Below are 20,848 nucleotides of genomic sequence, written 5' to 3'. Positions count from 1 at the left end.
ATATAGTTTTGAGAGTGTATGGGTTAGCATTTGGAGTTTTATGTTTCATTTTGTATATTGAAAAAGAATACTATTGAAAATGGACAACAAGAGAGGGTATTTTTGTAAAAGTGTACATAATAACTTATTTTAGCAAATATCCTGAAAATAAATACAACTAAAAGATTAAAAATTTTAGTTACTAATAACTTATCCTGCAATGTAACAGTCAAAATCTAGTTTCAAGTATTTATGTACGTCATGATCTATGTTACTAGGCTTTTAGCATATCTTGTGTATGTATACTTGGAAGAATTTGAAGTTGATGTGGGAAAGCCATCATTGCCCCGTCAATAGCAATAGTAATCTAATCCTAAGTTAATCAATAAATTAAAATCGAGTAATTTATCAGTTTGTTCTAATCTTTAAGTAAAATATTTTAGTTTTTGTTTGATATTTTTGTGGGTTTATTTTTCATAATGTCTTTTCCATTTTACATAATATATTTAATTATTTTTTAAGTTTATGACATTCTTATATGTTTTGATCACTTGTAGTCAATTGTCTAGAGATTTTTTCTATAAGTGTTATTCAAATCTTTAGCCATATCCAGATATATTTCCAAAGATATGTTATTCAAATATTTAGTCATTTGCAGAATCTAGTTTTATTTTTTACTTTTTAAAGTTTGTGCATGATCTTATATATATTGTATCAACATGTACATAACCATTACACACATCACTTTTCATTTTGCAGATTTCATTTTGATTATATCATCAAAGATGTCAAAGACCACTATCATTGCTATCTTCATGGTAATCCTTGTTCTAGGTTCGATTCACACTTTAACATTATATAACAAATATTTAACAGGTACTTTTATTTTCATAACAAAATATTTGAGATTATGTTTATATATCTCTATTAGGGCTCGTGCCAAAGGAGACTCAAGGACAAGAATTGTGTCATGAATATATTAATGGAGCAGTAGCATGTGAAGCAAAACTATGTAGGGAGCTGTGTACTTGGAGGCACCCAGGTGGAAATGGAGCTTGTATGCCATCAAGCAAGCAATGTGTTTGCTCTTTTAGTTGCAATGCTTGATTTTTGTTTTTACTTTCTATAAACCACATATTCTCAATACTAATAATAAAATAATTAATTTTAATAGTTTTGATGTGTATGTGAAATATGATTTCAAATATTTGGCATGGTCTATAAATTGGTTATATAGCATATGTGTCCTAATTTATATGTTAAATATCGACTGGCCGATCAAGCATATATTTGCTGGAAATATATGATTGTCGAGTGCATAATTTTAGATTTTGTAGAACAGTTTCTTGAAGATCTAAAAGAAATTTGAAATTTACAGTAGGATGTCCAAATGAACTTTCAATCATATTATTCTTCTTCTTAAATTAAAGATATGTACAACGTATGGTAAAGATTTCTTCAAGAAAACAATGAATTCAGCTTGTTATAATGCCCCAACCGTCACCTCTTGTGATATGCCCTATGTCTACTCCCAGCCCATGGGCCTAACTTCCTTATTTGGTCTGCCTCGTGATCTCGTGGGCTTAACCCTATTCGACAATCGATTTGCTACTTCCCAGAAGCTATAATATTTGTTACAAACCCTACAAATCACCACATGATCTTTTTCTATGTTTTATTATCACTCGTACAGTTCTAATAATCACTTCCTAGAATGTCACCCATCCTACAACTCTAGCTAGCATAAGCACACTTTACTCTGGTGTTCTCTAAATATCTTTGAACAAAAATATAATTATACTTTAGTGACATAGTTGGCTAAATTAATTCTTTTCAACCTCTTTGTATACACGACCATATTAACCTGAAACCGAGGTATCACAAGATGACGGATATTCTTGCTGCTACAGCATGGAAGAAGATAGGGAAGCATGCCGGTTATATGACTGATCTTAGGCTTATCAAGGGTATGATTTGTTAGGATGGGTAAGATGGATTAGGTGGAATCCATGGCATTTTCCTTGGTTGTCGCCTTCTAGGCTACTTTGTTTTTAGTCGTATGGAGTACTGTTTAGAGCTAGGGTTTTCGTGGCCAAGAAAATCTTGAAGAGAAGCTTAGGTCGTGACATTAGGATTGGTATCGGTCGACACCAGCACCTACTATCACAACCTGCCCCGTGGACCCCACGCCACAACTTGGCAACAGCAGGCGCTGCATCGTGATTAGTGGCTCAGGTTTGTGTGTGGACCATTGCTAAGGTGATGGAATAATATTTTTTACATATGGACTATGTGTTCAGATTTTATGACGAATCTATGTTACAGGGAGATAATTGTAACGCCCATGAATTAGAATCGGCTATGGGGCTTGGTGCTGACCAACACCAAGGGGTGTTGCTCAGCACAGTGAGCCAAAGATGGTTTTGATTTGGTTCAATATCAAGTTTTCTGTGGTTTCTTAAACTAACATCCATGCATACCAAAATCAAAGATGGTTTTGATTTGGTTCAATATCAATATAAAGAGGAAGACGCCTCAATCTATTTAAGGGTTCTCTTGCCATCTGTTTTCTTGTTCAAGAGGGCATAAGAGAGATTTTGGTATGCATGGATGTTAGAGAGGAGAGAAGAAGGTTACAGAGACGTGTTTTCCTAATCCAAGATGGGTTTTTTGAGGCAACGTTTCAAGGACGATCTAGCTAAAAATTAGTGGGATGATATGTAGTAGTATAGAAATAATATCTGACAATGTGTTTCTGATTGAAACGGTTAGTTCGTGAACTAACAAGGTACTAATGTGGATATTTATCATGAATTATTGATTAGTTGCATGTTGCATTGTTGGTTGGGTAACGAGCTCGGTTTGAGATGAAGTCTTATAGAAGTTTCCATGGATAATTGAGTTAGGTGTAGGTTGATGGATAACCAAGGTCAAGCTCCAGAGTGTAGGGTTAAAGCTAAAAAGGTGACTCGGATGGTGCCAAAGTCCATGGCTAGAGCGGAATCGAGTAGTCCACTCCATGTCTCTTGTTACTTGGTTGCGTAGGGTTGATTGGTTTTTCAACTATGTACCAATAAGAGGTTTCGTTTGGAATACGCTGTCAAGCGAAGCTTGTTTCCCGGGATGGGTGAGTCAAGTGTCTTGATCAGACGGATGAAAAAGTGGTCCGGTAGAGGAGGAGTCAAAGTTAGCAAATGGTTGAGGCGTTTGTTAAGGTAAGTACGTTTGTATGACTATTTTTGATTGTTGCACGGTTTGGTTTAGTTGGATCTAGATTGAACTCGTGGAAGCTTTTGTAATTAATGATGGTTGTCTCGTGAAATTTATGGAATTCTAGTGAGATCGTTTTCCGTGCGTAATGTGCAAGAATTGAGAATTCGAATTGAGGTGTTTCAGTTTTGTATTATAGCGTACGTATGCGATTCTAAGATAGCTTTTAAATGGAATAGACTTGTCTAGGTCTATTAAACGATTGACATGCTAAGAAAAAACATGGAAGTGTTGTCGAGGTACGTGATCTTAAAGTGATTAGTGGCTCAGGTTTGTGTGTGGACCGTTGTAACAATGATGGGATAAGTTTCTACATATGGACTTTGTGATCAGATTTGATAAGGAATCTATGTTAGAGGGGAAAAAATTTAATGCCCATAAATTACAATCGGCTAAGGGGCTTGGTGTCGCTCAACACCAAGGGGTGTCGCTCAAAAATGTGACTCCGACTATGTTTGTGGTTTGGTTTGTTCTCATTTTGTTTGCTTTTTAACGGTTTCGCACAAATCCTAAACTATTCTCCATGAAAAGAGGACGTCTCAATCTATATAGGGGTTCCCCTCCCAGCTGTTTTCCTACCCATGAGTGAAAAAGGGGATGTTAGGGAGGAGAGAAGATGGTTACAAAGGATGGAATGAAGGAGAGTTGTGTTTTTGTGGCGTGGAAGAGGAGAGGGAAGCATCATTGGTTGTGTGTGGTCTTGCTCCTTACCAATATTTTTCTCCTAATCCAAGGTAATTGAGAATTCTTAGGCTCATCTAGGAGTGATTGTTACGGATTTGTGATGGGTAAGTTAGATTAGGAGGAATTCATGGGTTAATTCCTTGGTGATTGCCTTATGGGGCTACTTGGTTTTGTGGTTATTTTTATGGGAAGTGAGAATTGTGGGGACTTAGGGTTTTATGGGCAAGTGGAGCTTGAAGAGAAGCCCTGGTCGTGACATCAGGGTTGGTGTCGCTCGTTAACAGCCCCTATAGAGGGACTGCGTAAACTGGTCTGAGATGGTTGTTTTGAGCCAACGTTTTGAGGATGATCTAGTTAAAATACAGTGGGACGATACGTGGTACTATATGACTCATATCAAACAATTTGTTTGCGAAGTGAACGGTTAGGTAGTGAACTAATAGAGTGTTAATGTGGAGATTTTGTATGAATTGATGATTTGTTGCATGTTGAATTATTGGTTGGGCCAACGAGCTTGGTTTGAGCTAAAATCTTGCAAGAATTTCCATGGATCATTCATTTAGGCTTTGGTTGATGAAGAACCAAGGTGGAGCTCCATAATATACATTTAACGCTAACATGGTTCATCGGAGAGGCAAAGTCTGTGGCCGGAGCATAATGGAGTATTCCAACCCATCACTCTTCTTACTTGTTCACTTATAAGTGGTTGGTTGTGCGATTAAATACCAAGATGAGGTGGCATTTGGGATACGTGGCCAAGCGAAACTTGATATGGGAAGCGGAGTCGAGTGGCTTGATCACACGAAGTGTTCCAATATATGAGGAATTAGAGTCAGTGAATGCTGGAGGCGCTTATTAAGTTAAGTCAATGTCTGATCGTCGCGTTGTTTTTGTCTGTTTGATCTAGCCTAAACTTGTTGAACCTTTTGCAAGAAGTTGAATTCGCGCATGTTGTCTTGTTGAAATGTATAAGCGGGTTCCCGTAGGCATATCAATCGGGCTGGCCCGGCCTGGCCTGAAACCCGTAAAGCCCTTATATATTTGAGTCCGGCCCGGCCCAACCTGAAAAATATCCGAGCCTATATTTTAAAACCCGGCCCGGCCCTTATAAGGCTACAAGGCTTTTCAGGCTTTTCGGGGTTTACTTACGGATAAAAAAAATCAACTTCTAATTTCATAATAGTTTAAAAAAAAATACTTAAAGGTATACTATAAAAAGAATGCATCAAATTCTAAATAACTTATCAATATTCATTAATACTAACTTAATTTAAGAGATAAAATGAAAACCAAATAAATTGTTTACACTTTAACCCAATAAAATATGAAACTAATATACTTTAAAGTAGATGATAGAGTCAAAATTTAATATTCTTTGATAATTTCAAAATCAAGATACTTATATATACTTAGTTGTAGCTTTGTTCAGTTTTGACATATATAAATAATTGAAAATGTCATAGATAGTAAGGCTAGTAAGTAAATATGAAAACTTATTCATTAATCAAATCTTCTAATTAAACTAAAATATTCAAAATATTCAAAATATATTTGTTTAAGGGCTTTTCGGGCCGGCCCGATATCGACCGGGTTAAGCCCAGAAAACCCTTTAACCCGAATGGGTTTAGCCCAAAAAGCCCGATTTTTTATGAACAAATATATTTAATCCCAAGCCCGATGATTTTCTGGGCCGGGTCGGGCTAGCCCGCAGGATTTAATCCTAATTGACATGCCTAGGTTCCAGTGAGAACATTTTCCATGTGTCATGTGCGAAGATTGAGAATTCGGGTCAGGGTGTTTCACATACCATATGTAAAACAAAATAATTAAAAACCACATATCACATAAACCAAATACGTACAATATATTTGCACAAATGTAAAATGACAGTTTACGTAGATATTTAAATCATTTTAATTTTAATTAATAAAAAGGAAAAAAAGGAATTGTTGACTCCTTATAATATGATTTTTTCTTATTCTTCATTTCCTATTTTCACCTCCTCATCTTTCTTCTTTTAGGTGTCTATATTAACGGTGAAAAAATAGTACACGTTTCCCGTGTGATATAATTCCTTATATGTATTGTCTTTTACCTAGTAATATTCATTTGTTGATACAAACTTGTATATAAAACTGCAGAGAAAAGATTATTGAAATCAAACTAAAAGAAACACACCCAGAAGAGCACCACAGAAGCTATTATTCCAGAGATTAGGCTATCTATTTGTTAACCGAAGCCAAACAATTCAAACACTGGTCAGCTGGTATAAAAATCAGGTACACATTTGAGTGACTATAGGAGAGATCTAAGTTATATATGATTACCATACCTACTCCATATGCAACGGGTACTAGATTTCATACCTGTATTTTCTTTCACTTGTAAATCATCTTTCATTTCATTAAATGTTATTTCACTAATAATTCATTTATCATGTTGATTTTAACACTTTTTCATTAATCCTTATGATTCGATAATGTGGGTGAAAAACAAATCTATAATAAGATATCTAAAATCTCTGAAAATCTCAAATTTTTATTCTGTCTGCATATGAAAGTTGTGGACCAATGATATGTTATCGTAGCAATTGAATGAAGTATTGATGAGAAAAAATAAAGACGATGTTCGATTGTTTTCAAATTTTAGTGCGAAAGAAACAGAGATGAAGCGGATAAAGAAAGATGAGACTGAAGATAAGCAAGTGAACAAGAAAGAAAAGATAGAATGGAGACGAGAGATTTGTGCATATTCAGTTGGCAAATGTATCAAGGTTACTGGTGGAGGAGAAAATCGTAAATGTTACTATGAGACATTCCAGTTTCGTGGCACCCAATATAGTCTGGTGAGTTTGTTTTGTTATAAGATTTTGGTACTTAGTTTTTAGGGATTGCTATTTTTTTTTATCAATTTGTATGATAAAACTAACACGGTATTTGTAATGAAAAGATTATGTTATGTCTTGTTAATTTTTCTGGTAGTAACATTTACATTAGATTGTACTCTTCTTTTTCGTAGGAGGACACAGTGCTTTTGGCTCCGTATGAGTCAAAGAAAACCAACTATATCGCATTGATCAAGGTAAAGGGATGTAAGGTTCTTTTATATATACGATTTATGTTGTTCATATCACAATCAACAATAAAAATTTATCTTTTCAATTGTTTGTTGAACAGGATATTTATGTTAAGAAAAAAGATGGATTTGTGAAGATCTTGGTGCAATGGTTTTATCGCCGAGAAGATATTAAAATAAAACATGCTGGAAAGTGCAAATCTGGAGACTCGAAGGAAGTTTTCTTCAGTTTTCATAAGGATGAGCTATTTGCTGAATCTGTGAGAAGCAAATGTCTTGTGTATTTCTTGCCAGATGATAAGCAAACTTCAAACCGTACTCAGCCTCCTGACTTCATCGTGCAAAAGGTTTATGACAATATCAATAATAAGTTGAGGGAGCTCTCTGACAAAGGCTTTAATGTGCATCAGAAGTTTGAGATTACCACTCTCGTGGCAAAGACGATTTCAAGAATTGGTGATTCCTCTGACATTAAGAAAGTCTCAGTGACTAGAATGTCAAAGAGTGAAAGATCTGTAAGGAAAAGAGATGTCTCAGAAGCTGAGATAGTGAGTTCTATAAACAATAATGAGGTTAATTTGTTTGCTTATAAGTCGGCCAGTGATTTGGACCGTGACAAGATAGTCGGTGAGCTTTTGCAAGCACTACTTAAGCACATATGTTGTGCAAGTAAGGAGAAGGAAGATGGTATTAAGTTTGTGTCATCAGATAATGTTGTTCAGGTGGTCTTGTCTCTTGAGGAGGCTTTATATGATTCTTTTGCAGATGATATACCAAAGTATAATTACAAGTTGCAGCTTCTAATTGAGAAATTCAAGGTTAGTTTAACTTAATTCCTTCTTTTCTTCATTTTTTTACTGGGTCTTTTTGCATGATCCAGCTAATTAAGCTTTATAGTAAGATTGTATAACATTAGAAATTGTGTAAGGACCATTGAACTTAGCTTTTGTTTATTTCTTTCTTCTTTACCTTTGATTTGACTCTTTAATTGTGATATTCTTATTATTTGTTTGTAGAGCTCACAAGTATTAGTTGAAAGAATTCTCAAAGGCGAATTGAAACCTGAACAAGTTACAAAGATGCAGGGCTACGAGCTAATCATGGTAATTTACCTAATTTCTTTTGATGAAACTAGAATGTTAGTCTTAAATCTCTTAGTGTTTATCTTGACATGTTAAAAGTGATTAAGATTAGGATTTTCTTAAAACTCTTGATGATGAAACATAGGCTGATTTTGAAGAACCAAAAACAGTGGAAGATGCTGCTAATGATGTCGAGAGGACATCAATACAGTGAATTACTAATCATCAAAGTATGTTTATTTTGTTACATTTTATATTTTCTTTAATTTATTTTAGATATTTTATAATTTTTTCTTATTTCTTACTAAAGTGGCAGAGCTCAAGATTCCAAGCTCATCATTAAAGGCTCACTGGACTACACAGTTGCATGGATCTTTTCTATTTGTTATTTCTGAACTATGTTTTTGAGTTCTATTTATGTTTCTCCTATTTTCAATACTTTGGTTTTTGTTTTGGATGGTTTAATTGATTTTAAGGATTTTTTGAATCAAAATTGCAAGAATTTTATTTGATATTTATTATTTAATCCATCGTTAATACTCGAAAGTTTTACAAAAAAAATTATTGTTGGCATTAAGCTATACTCTATAAGAACTATTATAAACTCAACTTAAAATTCCAATAGGGTTCATATTATACTAGGATTGGAGCCATGTTTATTTAAGCTTAGAACATATATTTAGTTGTAAAACAAATCTGAATAAAAGAACAAATAATAACAATTGGACTCAAATGAAATCATTGACTAATTGGTCGATGCTCTGCATTAAATTGGAGTTTCTTGTTAGATATGTATCCAATCTATCCTGAAAAGATAAATCAAAGTGAATAACATAAGAGTAAGGATAGAAGTGAAGAGCTCAACGCAACAAATGTAGAGAAAGAGAGAGATAAAGCTACTACCTGGTAATGGGAGGTATTGGGGCATTCACAAGCAAAATGGCCTCTTCGTTTACATTTGTAGCATAAACGCTGTGAGTCTCTGCCCCGTGAAGTGCTTATTATTCTCGACGAATTCGAGCTTTCACACGAGAAATGCCCTTCTTCTCCACACCCAAAACGTTCACTGGCTTCCCTACTGTTTTCTTGAAAGCGTACGCGGGATGGATAAGGTTCGTCGCGCTTAGAATGCTCTTCTTCCGCACACTTGAAGTATGATGGTTTGACATAATCATTTTCATTGCTTTCAAATTGTATTGCTTTTCTTGGTAAATTAAGTTTTTACATTGTAGTAAACTCTTAATATGTATGTGTAACAAAATAAAATCAAACTATTTGGATAGTATTGTCCAAATAACAACCCAAATCAAATTATTAATTCTACTTAAAGAAAAACAATTATTATTAGAAATTTAACCCGCGCGTAGCGCGGAGAGTAACCTCTAGTATTAGAGTAATAAACATATATAATTAAGCGATTAAATTAATATTATGTAAAAATCTAATTGTTTCGCGGTATACTGTGGGTTAAATCATATGATTAAAAATAATACACTTATACAACCTTAAATACTATATAAAGTGAGCAAAATTATAAAATAAAACGAAATTTTGACTAATGTTTTTTCCTTGATACCCTTCTGCAAAAATACTTTGTTTTCTGCGATTTTCATTTTACCCTCTTTTACACAATTATAATATGTTAAATTAATTATAAGATTTGTTTTTAGGTTTGGATTCTCTATTTTACATTTAGGATATAATTTTGAGAGTGTATGGGTTAGCATTTGGAGTTTTATGTTTCATTTTGTATATTGAAAAGGATATTATTGAAAATGGACAACAAGAGAGTGTATTTTTGTAAAAGTGTACATAAAACTTATTTTAGCAAATATCCTGAAAATAAATACAACTAAAATATTAAAAACTTTAGTTACTAATAACTTATCCTGCAATGTAGCAGTCAAAATCTAGTTTCGAGTATTTATGTACGTCATGATCTATGTTACTAGGCTTTTAGCATATCTTGTGTATGTATACTTGGAAGAATTTGAAGTTGATGTGGGAAAGCCATCATTGCCCCATCAATAGCAATAGTAATCTAATCCTAAGTTAATCAATAAATTAAAATCGAGTAATTTATCAGTTTGTTCTAATCTTTAAGTAAAATATTTTAGTTTTTGTTTGATATTTTTGTGGGTTTATTTTTCATAATGTCTTTTCCATTTTACATAATATATTTAATTATTTTTTGAGTTTATGACATTCTTATATGTTTTGATCACTTGTAGTCAATTGTCTAGAGATTTTTTCTATAAGTGTTATTCAAATCTTTAGCCATATCCAGATATATTTCCAAAGATATGTTATTCAAATATTTAGTCATTTGCAGAATCTAGTTTTATTTTTTACTTTTTAAAGTTTGTGCATGATCTTATATATATTGTATCAACATGTACATAACCATTACACACATCACTTTTCATTTTGCAGATTTCATTTTGATTATATCATCAAAGATGTCAAAGACCACTATCATTGCTATCTTCATGGTAATCCTTGTTCTAGGTTCGATTCACACTTTAACATTATATAAAAATATTTAACAGTTTCTTTTATTTTCATAACAAAATATTTGAGTATCTCTATTAGGGCTCGTGCCAAAGGGGACTCAAGGACAAGAATTGTGTCATGAATATATTAATGGAGCAGTAGCATGTGAAGCACAACTATGTAGGGAGCTGTGTACTTGGAGGCACCCAGGTGGAAATGGAGCTTGTATGCCATCAAGCAAGCAATGTGTTTGCTCTTTTAGTTGCAATGCTTGATTTTTGTTTTTACTTTCTATAAACCACATATTTCTCAATACTAATAATAAAATAATTAATTTTAATAGTTTTGATGTGTATATGAAATATGATTTCAAATATTTGGCATGATCTATAAATTGGTTATATAGCATATGTGTCCTAATTTATATGTTAAATATCGACTGGTCGATCATGCATATATGTGCTGGAAATATATGATTGTCGAGTGCATAATTTTAGATTTTATAGAATAGTTTCTTGAAGATCTAATAGAAATTTGAAATTTACAGTAGGATGTCCAAATGAACTTTCAATCATATTATTCTTCTTCTTAAAAGATATGTACAACGTATGGTAAAGATTTCTTCAAGAAAACAATGAATTCAGCTTTATAATGCCCCAACCGTCACCGCTTGTGATATGCCCTATGTCTACTCCCAGCCCATGGGCCTAACTTCCTTATTTGGTTTGCCTTGTGAAATCGTGGGCTTAACCCTATTCGACAATCGATTTGCTACTTCCTAGAAGCTATAAATATTTGTTACAAACCCTATAAATCACCACATGATCTTTTTACTATGTTAGGATGGGTAAGATGGATTAGGTGGAACCCATGGCATTTTTCCTTGGTTGTCGCCTTCTGGGCTGCTTTGTTTTTAGTCGTATGGAGTACTGTTTAGAGCTAGGGTTTTCGTGGCCAAGAAAATCTTGAAGAGAAGCTTAGGTCGTGACATTAGGATTGGTATCGGTCGACACCAGCACCTACTGTAACAACCTGCCCCGTGGACCCCATGCCACACCCCGGCAACAGCTGGCGCTGCAACGTGATTAGTGGCTCAGGTTTGTGCGTGGACCATTGCAAAGGTGATGGAATAATTTTTTTTACATATGGACTATGTGTTCAGATTTTATGACGAATCTATGTTACAGGGAGATAATTGTAACGCCCATGAATTAGAATCGGCTAAGGGGCTTGGTGCTGACCAACACCAAGGGGTGTTGCTCAGCACCGTGAGCTGGATATGGTTTTGATTTGGTTCAATATCAAGTTTTCTGTGGTTTTTTAAACTAATCTTTATAAAAGGAGGACGCCTCAATCTATTTAAGGGTTCTCTTGCCATCTGTTTTCCTATTCAAGAGTGCATAAGAGAGATTTTGGTATGCATGGATGTTAGAGGGGAGAGAAGAAGGTTACAGGGATGAGAATGAAAGAAAGTTGTGTTATTGTGGCGTGAAGGAGGAGAGAGAAGCATCGTTGGTTGTGTGTGGTCTTGCTCCTTACCAAGATTTCATCCCAAATCTAGGTAAGTGGGAATTCTTAGGCTCAATTAGGGGATGATTGTTACAAAATTTTTATTGGTAAGTTTTATTAGGAGGAATCTATGGTTTGTTTCCTTGGCTATCACATTGTGGGGCTACTTGGTTTTATGGTTATATGTAGAAGCGAGAATTATGGAGAGCTAGGTTTTTATGGCTAAGAGTAGCTTGAAGAGAAGCCCCTGGTCATGACATCAGGGTTGGTGTCGCTCATTACCAACACTTACAGAGGGACTGCATAAACTAGTCTAAGATGGGTTTTTTGAGGCAACGTTTCAAGGATGATCTAGCTAAAATTTAGTGGGATGATATGTAGTACTATAGAAATAATATCTGACAATGTGTTTCTGATTGAAACGGTTAGTTCGTGAACTAACAGGGTACTAATGTGGATATTTGTCATGAATTATTGATTAGTTGCATGTTGCATTGTTGGTTGGGTAACGAGCTCGGTTTGAGATGAAGTCTTAATAGAAGTTTCCATGGATAACTGAGTTAGGTGTAGGTTGATGGATAACCAAGGTCAAGCTCCAGGCTGTAGGGTTAAAGCTAAAAAGGTGACTCGGATGGTGCCAAAGTCCATGGCTAGAGCGGAATCGAGTAGTCCACTCCATGTCTCTTGTTACTTGGTTGCGTAGGGTTGATTGGTTATTAAACTATGTACCAATAAGAGGTTTTGTTTGGAATACGCTGTCAAGCGAAGCTTGATCCTCGGGATGGGTGAGTCAAGTGTTTTGATCAGACGGATTACAAAGTGGTCCGGTAGAGGAGGAGTCAAAGTTAGCAAATGGTTGAGGCGTTTGTTAAGTTAAGTACGTTTGTATGACTATTTTTGGTTGTTGCATGGTTTGGGTTAGTTGGATCTAGATTGAACTCGTGGAAGCTTTTGTAATTAATGATGGTTGTCTCGTGAAATTTATGGAATTCTAGTGCGATCGTTTTCCGTGCGTAATGTGCAAGAATTAAGAATTCAAATTGAGGTGTTTCAGTTTTGTACTATAGCGTACGTATGCGATTCTAAGATAGCTTTTAAATGGAATACACTTGTCTAGGTCGATTAAACGATTGACATGCTAAGAAAAAACATGGAAGTGTTGTCGAGGTACGTGATCTTAAAGTGATTAGTGGCTCAGGTTTGTGTGTGGACCGTTGTAACAATGATGGGATAAGTTTCTACATATGGACTTTGTGATCAGATTTGATAAGGAATCTATGTTAGAGGGGAAAAAATTTAATGCCCATAAATTACAATCGGCTAAGGGGCTTGATGTCCCTCAACACCAAGGGATGTCGCTAAACAATGTGACTCCGACTATGGTTGTGGTTTGGTTTGTTCTCAGTTTTGTATGCTTTTTAACGGTTTCGCACAAATCCTAAACTATTCTCCATGAAAAGAGGACGTCTCAATCTATTTAGGGGCTCCCCTCCCAGCTGTTTTCCTACCCATGAGTGAAAAAGAGGATGTTAGGGAGGAGAGAAGATGGTCACAAAGGCTGGAATGAAGGAGAGTTGTGTTTTTGTGGCGTGGAAGAGGAGAGGGAAGCATCATTGGTTGTGTGTGGTCTTGCTCCTTACCAATATTTTTTTCCTAATCCAAGGTAATTGAGAATTCTTAGGGCTCATCTAGGAGATGATTGTTACGGATTTGTGATGGGTAAGTTAGATTAGGAGGAATTCATGGGTTAATTCCTTGGTGACTCCCTTATGGGGCTACTTGGTTTTGTGGTTATTTTATAGGAAGTCAGAATTGTGGAGACTTAGGGTTTTATGGGCAAGTGGAGCTTGAAGAGAAGCCCTGGTCGTGACATCAGGGTTGGTGTCGCTCGTTAATAGCCCATATAGAGGGACTGCGTAAACTGGTCTGAGATGGTTGTTTTGAGCCAACGTTTGGAGGATGATCTAGTTAAAATACAGTGGGACGATATGTGGTACTATAGGACTCATATCAAACAATGTGTTTGCGAAGTGAGCGGTTAGGTAGTGAACTAATAGAGTGTTAATGTGGAGATTTTGCATGAATTGATGATTTGTTGCAGGTTGCATTATTGGTTGGGCCAACGAGCTTGGTTTGAGCTAAAATCTTGCAAGAATTTCCATGGATCATGGATTTAGGCTTTGGTTGATGAAGAACCAAGGTGGAGCTCCATAATATTTCAAAGCCCGGCCCGGCCCTTACAAGGCTACAAGGCTTTTCAGGCTTTTTCGGGTTTTACTTACGGATAAAAAAAATCAACTTCTAAGTTCATAATAGTTTTTAAAAAAAACAATACTTAATGGTATACTATAAAAAGAATGCATCAAATTCTAAATAACTTATTAGTATTCATTAAAACTAACTTAATTTAAGAGAAAAATATGAAAACCAAATAAATTTTTTACACTTTAACCCAATAAAATATGAAACTAATATACTTTAAAGTAGATGATAGAGTCAAAATTTAATATTCTTTGATAATTTCAAAATCAAGATACTTATATATACTTAGTTGTACCTTTGTTCAGTTTTGACATATATAAATAATTGAAAATGTCATAGATAAATATTTTAAAAGTATTAAGTAAGGCTAATAAGTAAATATGAAAACTTATTCATTAATCAAATCTTCTAATTAAACTAAAATATCAAAAGTATTAAAAATATATTTGTTTAAGGGCTTTTTGGGCCGGCCCGAGATCGACCGTGTTAAGCCCAGAAAACCTTTTAACCCGAATGGGTTTAGCCCAAAAGGCCCGATTTCTTATGAACATATATATTTAAGCTCAAGCCTGATGATTTTCTGGGCCGGGTCGCCCGCAGGATTTAATCCTAATTGACATGCCTAGGTTCCAGTGAGAACATTTTCCATGTGTCATGTGCGAAGATTGAGAATTCGGGTCAGGGTGTTTCACATACCATATGTAAAACAAATTAATTAAAAACCACATGTCACATAAACCAAATACGTACAATATATTTGCACAAATGTAAAATGACAGTTTACGTAGATATTTAAATCATTTTAATTTTAATTAATAAAAAGGAAAAAAAGGAATTGTTGACTCTTTATAATATGATTTTTTCTTATTCTTCATTTCCTATTTTCACCTCCTCATCTTTCTTCTTTTAGGTGTTTATATTAACGGTGAAAAAATAGTACACGTTTCCCGTGTGATATAATTCCTTATATGTATTGTCTTTTACCTAGTAATATTCATTTGTTGATACAAACTTGTATATAAAACTGCAGAGAAAAGATTATTGAAATCAAACTAAAAGAAACACACCCAGAAGAGCACCACAGAAGCTATTATTCCAGAGATTAGGCTATCTATTTGTTAACCGAAGCCAAACAATTCAAACACTGGTCAGCTGGTATAAAAATCAGGTACACATTTGAGTGACTATAGGAGAGATCTAAGTTATATATGATTACCATACCTACTCCATATGCAACGAGTACTAGATTTCATACCTGTATTTTCTTTCACTTGTAAATCATCTTTCATTTCATTAAATGTTATTTCACTAATAATTCATTTATCATGTTGATTTTAACACTTTTTCATTAATCCTTATGATTCGATAACTGTGGGTGAAAAACAAATCTGTAATAAGAAATCTAAAATCTCTGAAAATCTCAAATCTTTATTCTGTCTGCATATGAAAGTTGTGGACCAATGAGATGTTATCGTAGCAATTGAATGAAGTATTGATGAGAAAAAAATAAAGACGAGGTTCGATTGCTTTCAAATTTTAGTGCGAAAGAAACAGAGATGAAGCGGATAAAAAAAGATGAGACTGAAGATAAGCAAGTGAACAAGAAAGAAAAGATAGAATGGAGACGAGAGATTTGTGCATATTCAGTTGGCAAATGTATCAAGGTTACTGGTGGAGGAGAAAATCGTAAATGTTACTATGAGACATTTCAGTTTCGTGGCACCCAATATAGTCTGGTGAGTTTTGTTTTGTTATAAGATTTTGGTACTTAGTTTTTAGGGATTGCAAAATTTTTATCAATTTGTATGATAAAACTAACATGGTATTTGTAATGAAAAAATTATGTTATGTTTGTTAATTTTTGTTTGTTAATTTTTTTGGTAGTAACATTTACATTAGATTGTACTCTTCTTTTTCGTAGGAGGACACAGTGCTTTTGGATCCGTATGAGTCAAAGAAAACCAACTATATCGCATTGATCAAGGTAAAGGGATGCAAGGTTCTTTTATATATAAGATTTATGTTGTTCATATCACAATCAACAATAAAAATTTATCTTTTCAATTGTTTGTTGAACAGGATATTTATGTTAAGAAAAAAGATGGATTTGTGAAGATCTTGGTGCAGTGGTTTTATCGCCAAGAAGATATTAAAATAAAACATGCTGGAAAGTGCGAATCTGGAGACTCGGAGGAAATTTTCTTCAGTTTTCATCAGGATGAGGTATTTGCTGAATCTGCGAGAAGCAAATGTCTTGTGTATTTCGTGCCAGATGACAAGCAAAGTTCAAACCTTACGAAGCCTCCTGACTTCATCGTGCAAAAGGTTTATGACAATATCAGTAAAAAGTTGAGGAAGTTCTCTGATGAAGGCTTTAGTGTGCATCAAAAGTTTGAGATTAGCACTCTCCTGGCAAAGACGAGTTCAAGAACTGGTGATTCCTCTGACATTAAGAAAGTCCCAATAGTGTCAAAGAGTGAAAGATCCGTAAGGAAAAGAGATGTCTCAGAAGCTGAGATAGCGAATTCTGAAAACAATACTGAGGTTAATTTGTTTGCTTATAAGTCGGCCAATGATTTGGACCGTGACAAGAGAGTCGGTGAGCTTTTGCAAGCACTGTTTAAGCACATATGTTGTGCAAGTAAGGAGAAGGAATATGGTATTAAGTTTGTGTCATCGGATAATGTTGTTGAGGTGGTCTTGTCTCTTGAGGAGGCTTTATATGATTCTTTTGCAGATGATATACCAAAGTATAATTACAAGTTGGCGCTTCTAATTGAGAAATTCAAGGTTAGTTTAACTTAATTCCTTCTTTTCTTCATTTTTTTTACTGTGTCTTTTTGCTTGTTTTGTCATGCATGTGTTGATGACAATTATGTTATTCAAAAATATTAAATATTGGTTACTTTAGGATGATAAAATGTTTTAAAATACGCACATCTCTATATAATATTACATGATCCAGCTAAATAAGCTTTATAGTAAGATTGTAGAACATTAGAAATTGTGTAAGGACTATTGAACTTAGCATTTATTTATTTATTTCTTCTTTAATTTTGTATTTGATTCTTTAATTGTGATATCTTATTATTTGTTTGTAGAGCTCAAAAGTATTAGTTGAAAGAATTCTCACTGGCGAATTGAAACCTGAACAAGTTACAAAGATGCAGGGCTACGAGCTAATCATGGTAATTTACCTAATTTCTTTTAATAAAACTAGAATGTTAGTATAGTGTTTATTTCTAATCACATCATATGTGATTTTGACATGTTAAAAGTGATTAAGATGAGCATTTTCTAAACAACTTTTGATGATGAAACATAGGCTGATTTCGAAGAACCAAAAACAGTGGAAGATGCTGCTAATGATGTCGAGTGGACATCAATACAGTGAATTACTAATCATCAAAGTATGTTTATTTTGTTACATTTTATATTTTCTATAATTTATTGTAGTTATTTTCTAATAATTTTTTTCTTATTTCTTACAAAAGTGGCAGAGCTCAAGGATCGTCGAAATGGGGTTAGGTAGACTTGTGCACTGTTGCAGAGCTCAAGACTCCAAGCTCATCATCATCAAAGGCTCACTCAACTACACAGTTGAATGGATCTTTTCTATTTCTTATTTCTGAACTATGTTTTTGAATTTTATTTATGTTTCTGCTATTTCAGTACTTTGGTTTATGTTTTGGATGGTTAAATTGATTTTAGGATTTTTTGAATCAAAATTATAAGAATTTTATCTGATAATTAGTATTTAATCCGTCGTTAATACTCGAAAAGTTTTACAAAAATTATTGTATTCATGAAGCTATACTCTATTGAACTATTATTAACTCAGCTTAAAATTCTAACAGGATTCATATTATACTAGGATTGGAGCCATGTTTATTTAAGCTTAGAACATATATTTAGTTGTAAAACAAATCTGAATAAAAGAACAAATAATAACAATTGGACTCAAATGAAATCATTGACTAATTGGTCGATGCTCTGCATTAAGTTGGAGTTTCTTGTTAGATATGTATCCAATTTATCCTGAAAAGATAAAATCAAAGATTCTTTACAAAAGTGAATAACATGAGAGTAAGGAAATAAGTGAAGAGCTCAAAGCAACAGATGTAGAGAAAGAGAGAAATAAAGCTACTACCTGGTACTGGGAGGACTTGGGGCATTCACAAGCAAAATGGCCTCTTCGTTTACATTTGTAGCATAAACGCTGTGAGTCTCTGCCCTGTGAAGTGCTTATTATTCTCGACGAAGTCGAGCATTCACGCGAGAAATGCCCTTCTTCTCCACACCCAAAGCGTTCACTGGCTTCCCTACTGTTTTCTTGAAAGCGTACGCGGGATGAATAAGATGCGTCGCGCTTAAAATGCTCTTCTTCCTCACACTTGAAGTATGATGGTTTGACATAATCATTTTCATTGCTTTCATCGTAGTGTCTACCACATGCCTAGAGAGACAATTATAATACTTAGATAGCTTTTTCTAACTAAAATGAATAGAGGTCATTCTGTTTAACTTATTCGACGGTGTGGCTAATTCAAAATCAGAATCTGAAAAACTTACCAGTCCGGTATGACCCCGTTGTCCACATCTGTAACAAGATACAGCCCATGACAGTGAATCACCAGGTTCGATACAACATAGATGGCCAAAGCTTTTACAGACATAACATTGTATATCCTAGCCAAAGCATATGATCAGCAAACAATGAGAAAATAAGAACAGTTGTAAGAAAGAAATCATAAGCAAAGTTACCTTCAAATCTTCTTGAGAATACTCATACTTGCACAAAACCATGTCATGTCCAAAGTCTCCACATCTTAAACATACATCTTTAGACCTGCTTTTGTACTTATTCGGACAATCTTTAGCTCGATGTCCAGCTTTTTTGCATATATAACAATCATGTCCCTGTGGAAATTAGCAAAAAATTACTCTAGCAATCCTATCCAACCAAAAAGACTAGTCCTGAAACTTCAATGTCCTACCATCAAACTTAAAAACCGCACCTTTAAACATTGCTTTGCACCATGTTCCAAACTCCCACATATAAAACAAGGCTTTCTACGCTTTATAGGACTCGGACAATTGATAGTTATATGACCTTTCTCCCCACAACTATAACAACTCACCCAACCTGCATCAGGAGGGTCAAAGTATCTTGCTCCACGCTGAAATAACACAAGAACCCAACAATATAGTCATCATCACAGACCAGTTACACAGTTTTAAGATATAAGAGTAACAAAATTCAATCAACTCACAAGAAGCTTGTTCATAACCAAATTGCTAGGTGTTGGTTCAGCAAATGTCTCAACCTCTTCATCTTTTACAATACCCTCCACCATGTTCACCTCATCTTGGTCTTTCCTCACAATGGGCTAAATCAAACAATCAAAAAGCATCAAACTTTGTTCATTCCACACAATGGGCTAAATCAAACAATCAAAAAGCATCAAACTTTGTTCATTCCACACAATGGGCTAAATCAAACAATCAAAAAGCATCAAACTTTGTTCATTCCACACAATGGGCTAAATCAAACAATCAAAAAGCATCAAACTTTGTTATTTCCACACAATGGGCTAAATCAAAAGATCAAAAAGCTTCAAACTTTGACTAATCTAAAGCTATGATAGAGCAAGAGAAACGTTCCTACTTACAATTTCATGAGCAGCTTCTAACTTCTTTCTCTTCTTCATCTTCTTACAACTCTCAGAGCTTTTAATCTTAGATGTTCCTCCATTAACTATCACAGTACTAACTACACCAGAATCAACATTGTTCCCAGTGTCACGCCTCGATGAAGCTTTCTCTAATATCTTCAAGCTAAGATCTTCATTACCCTCATCATCATCTGTTACTGAATCTTCTCTGTTCTCGTCTTCTCCGTCATCAAAAACAAAGCTTTTACCTTTACGCTTCGGCATGACTAAGTGATTAAACCCTTAATTCCAAATTTCTAAACCTAGAAATCGGATTGAGAAAAATTTTCGAATGATTTGGTTCAGAAGTTTTGATTTCTTTGTTCTTTTTGTTTTCTATGATACGGCGTAGGTTTTTTATTTATCGGGTTGGTATACTATATGGTTTAATTACAAGCAAATTTCAATTTGACAAGAACCGGATAAGTCAAGTCTTAACCGGTTTACTATAACCGGATATATATATTTTTTTTTTTTTACCAACTAACCAGATAAATTTCAGACATGTGTTTATAGTCATGTCTATGCAGATTTTTTTAAACCATGTGTAATTAATTTTGTGATGAAACATTTTGTTACATTATAGAGTGTTTTATGTCTTGTAGGTTGCAAATAGAGAGGGAAAGTCTCAGAAGCAAAAATTTTGATCAATAATGCCACACTTCTGTTTTGACATTTTATTTAAATGAAAATCAATACCAGTGTTTAAAAAATCGGATATTATCGGTCCAAACACACTATCCGATTCATATTCACTTAAACAGATTATCTGATCTAATA

General features: G+C 34.4%; 3 protein-coding genes and 1 long non-coding RNA gene across 4 annotated transcripts; 3 read left to right on the top strand and 1 right to left on the bottom strand.

Annotated features, from left to right (window-relative positions):
- Positions 1-6,610: 6,610 nt before the first annotated feature.
- LOC111830742 lies at positions 6,611-7,341 on the top strand. Its single transcript, XR_002834073.1, has 3 exons — positions 6,611-6,778; positions 6,952-7,014; positions 7,110-7,341. It is a non-coding gene; the product is annotated as an uncharacterized LOC111830742 (long non-coding RNA).
- A 161-nt stretch (positions 7,342-7,502) lies between these two features.
- Positions 7,503-8,320, top strand: LOC17885598. The gene is made up of 3 exons (XM_023783105.1): positions 7,503-7,826; positions 8,025-8,111; positions 8,236-8,320. Exons 1-3 carry the CDS (start codon positions 7,503-7,505, stop codon positions 8,302-8,304), a joined length of 480 nt encoding a protein of 159 aa, XP_023638873.1. The 3' UTR covers positions 8,305-8,320.
- A 7,115-nt stretch (positions 8,321-15,435) lies between these two features.
- On the top strand, positions 15,436-18,035 carry LOC17887176. The gene is made up of 7 exons (XM_006292883.2): positions 15,436-15,522; positions 15,895-16,090; positions 16,276-16,338; positions 16,434-17,144; positions 17,456-17,542; positions 17,680-17,764; positions 17,849-18,035. The coding sequence occupies exons 2-6, from the start codon at positions 15,911-15,913 to the stop codon at positions 17,746-17,748; spliced, it is 1,110 nt and encodes a 369-aa protein (XP_006292945.1). The 5' UTR covers positions 15,436-15,522; positions 15,895-15,910; the 3' UTR covers positions 17,749-17,764; positions 17,849-18,035.
- A 121-nt stretch (positions 18,036-18,156) lies between these two features.
- On the bottom strand, positions 18,157-20,405 carry LOC17886474 (DNA-binding protein HEXBP). Its single transcript, XM_006291195.2, has 7 exons — positions 20,027-20,405; positions 19,628-19,744; positions 19,373-19,534; positions 19,119-19,274; positions 18,927-19,043; positions 18,505-18,810; positions 18,157-18,392 (listed from the first exon to the last, which is right to left on the bottom strand). The coding sequence occupies exons 1-7, from the start codon at positions 20,291-20,293 to the stop codon at positions 18,315-18,317; spliced, it is 1,203 nt and encodes a 400-aa protein (XP_006291257.1). The 5' UTR covers positions 20,294-20,405; the 3' UTR covers positions 18,157-18,314.
- Between the last annotated feature and the right edge of the window lie 443 nt (positions 20,406-20,848).

Source organism: Capsella rubella, unplaced genomic scaffold (assembly GCF_000375325.1).
Source record: "Capsella rubella cultivar Monte Gargano unplaced genomic scaffold, Caprub1_0 scaffold_5, whole genome shotgun sequence".
NCBI lineage: Eukaryota > Viridiplantae > Streptophyta > Magnoliopsida > Brassicales > Brassicaceae > Capsella > Capsella rubella.
The sequence above is the reverse complement of the archived record's forward strand: the minus strand, read 5'-3'. Positions and strand labels throughout refer to the sequence as shown.